Below are 1,805 nucleotides of genomic sequence, written 5' to 3'. Positions count from 1 at the left end.
AATTGTTTATTTTATTCGTTTTTCGAAGAAAATTTCTTTCCTTTTGCTAAATTAGCATCATCAATAAATGAATGTAAAAAAAAGGAGAATTTCAATTCAGTGAAAGAAAAAAAAAAGGAAGAAAAAGTTGAATGAATAGAAATGTGAATTCTGTTTTTTCTTTTAAATTGAAAATTTTCTTTCATAAAAATTTAAATTTTTATTTTGAAATTTTTCATTCAGTACATTCTTTTCTTATTCTGAAAGAAGAAGAAAAAGATTTTCTAAGTAAATAAAAATTCTTTGAAATTTTTCAATTTCAATTTCCAAAATCTCATCTGGGTTTTTCAGAATTCAGCTTCGAGCAGAATTTCTCTCACTTTCTGTCTGACATTTCATTCGAATAATCATATTTATTTTTGGTTATTTCAAATTTTTTTCTGTCAAGAATTTCTAGAATTTCACTTGATCTTTTTGTTTGTTTGTGTAAATGTTCGTGATGTGAATATACTGGCTGACAACTTTGAATTTGATTAAATTTTTGAATTTAAAAAAAAAAAAATCTAAAAATCCAAATGCCATCTTGTGGTGTTGATCCAAATTGAAATATTACATTATTTATGAACGGTAACTTGAATCGAGCTCATTTCGGCAGCTGCATGTTTTTTCATTTTGAAAAATTTTTGAAATATTTTCAAATTTTAGATTTTTTTTCGATTGTTTGTATCAATTGTCACAAGTCACTTTTTCATTTAAACAAAACAAAAAAAGAAAAACATGAACGCACCACCATCATTCGAATCGTTTCTTTTGTTTAAAGGCGAAAAAAAATTTGTATCAAATTTTTGTTGTTGTTGAAATACCTTTTTTTTCTAAAACAAAATCTCATCATCCCGGTTACTATTGTAGGGTTACGATTGAAAAAGATACCAAAGTACCGAATGCATGTCTTTTTACCGTTTCGAAAGAAGATCATACACTTGGTAATCTAATTCGAATGTAAGTTATCAACTTCAGTTTTTTCCCATGGATTTCACTTGTTAATGTAAAATATTTTCGAAACCAGGCAACTATTAAAAGATCCAAAAGTAATATTTGCTGGTTATAAAGTACCACATCCATTACAACATGAATTTATATTACGTATACAAACAACACCGGATTATTCACCACAAGAAGCATTAATGAATGCAATTAAAGATTTAATTAGTGAAATGTCATTGTTGGAAGAACGTTTTCGTGTAAGTAAATTATCATTGCAAAATGTGATTCATTTTGAATTTAAAATTAAATTTTTTTTCTCAAAAAAAAATTCAAGGAAGCAATTCGTGAACGTACTGAAGGTTATGATTAAAAATCATGGATAAATCACCATCTCAAATGTATCATAAGTAATCATTTTAAATTTTTCAATCATTTAGTGTTACCACGATTCACGTTTTCCCAACCAATTCCATTATCAACATTTTAACCTTTTTGTCTCTGCAGGGCAAAAAAATTTGTAAATTTTTCTTTTAAAAAAAGCTCTAATTTAAATAAAGAAATATCATTTTGCTTCAAGCAAAATTTATTATTATTAATGGATTAAATTAAAATTTGTAAAAAAAAATTTCTTCAAAAAAAAGAAAAAAAGATATGGATATGGATAGAAAGTGATGGACAACAACAAAAATCGAATGTTTTGCTTTTTTTTGCATTTCGATATTCTAATTTTGTTCAAAATCGATAGCGTTTTTTTTTTGAATCGCCCATCTAATCGAATCAAATCAAATCGAATGTTTTTTTTTTTGGCAATTTCATAAGAATTACATTTATTAGGTGATTCG

The 1,805-nt window shown here is 25.8% G+C and overlaps 1 protein-coding gene across 1 annotated transcript; it reads left to right on the top strand.

Annotated features, from left to right (window-relative positions):
* The first annotated feature begins 636 nt into the window (after positions 1 to 636).
* On the top strand, positions 637 to 1,547 carry Polr2J (DNA-directed RNA polymerase II subunit RPB11). The gene is made up of 4 exons (XM_027345431.2): positions 637 to 809; positions 889 to 978; positions 1,046 to 1,220; positions 1,298 to 1,547. The coding sequence occupies exons 1-4, from the start codon at positions 757 to 759 to the stop codon at positions 1,331 to 1,333; spliced, it is 354 nt and encodes a 117-aa protein (XP_027201232.1). The 5' UTR covers positions 637 to 756; the 3' UTR covers positions 1,334 to 1,547.
* Positions 1,548 to 1,805: the final 258 nt, after the last annotated feature.

The sequence above is a fragment of the Dermatophagoides pteronyssinus genome, unplaced genomic scaffold, assembly GCF_027571235.1.
Source record: "Dermatophagoides pteronyssinus isolate colony J.1.1.1.1 unplaced genomic scaffold, Derpt_VIB-CSIC_2022.12 sq0008, whole genome shotgun sequence".
In the NCBI taxonomy this organism is placed as follows: domain Eukaryota; kingdom Metazoa; phylum Arthropoda; class Arachnida; order Sarcoptiformes; family Pyroglyphidae; genus Dermatophagoides; species Dermatophagoides pteronyssinus.
Note: the sequence above shows the minus strand (reverse complement) of the source record. Positions and strands in the feature narration are given on the sequence as shown.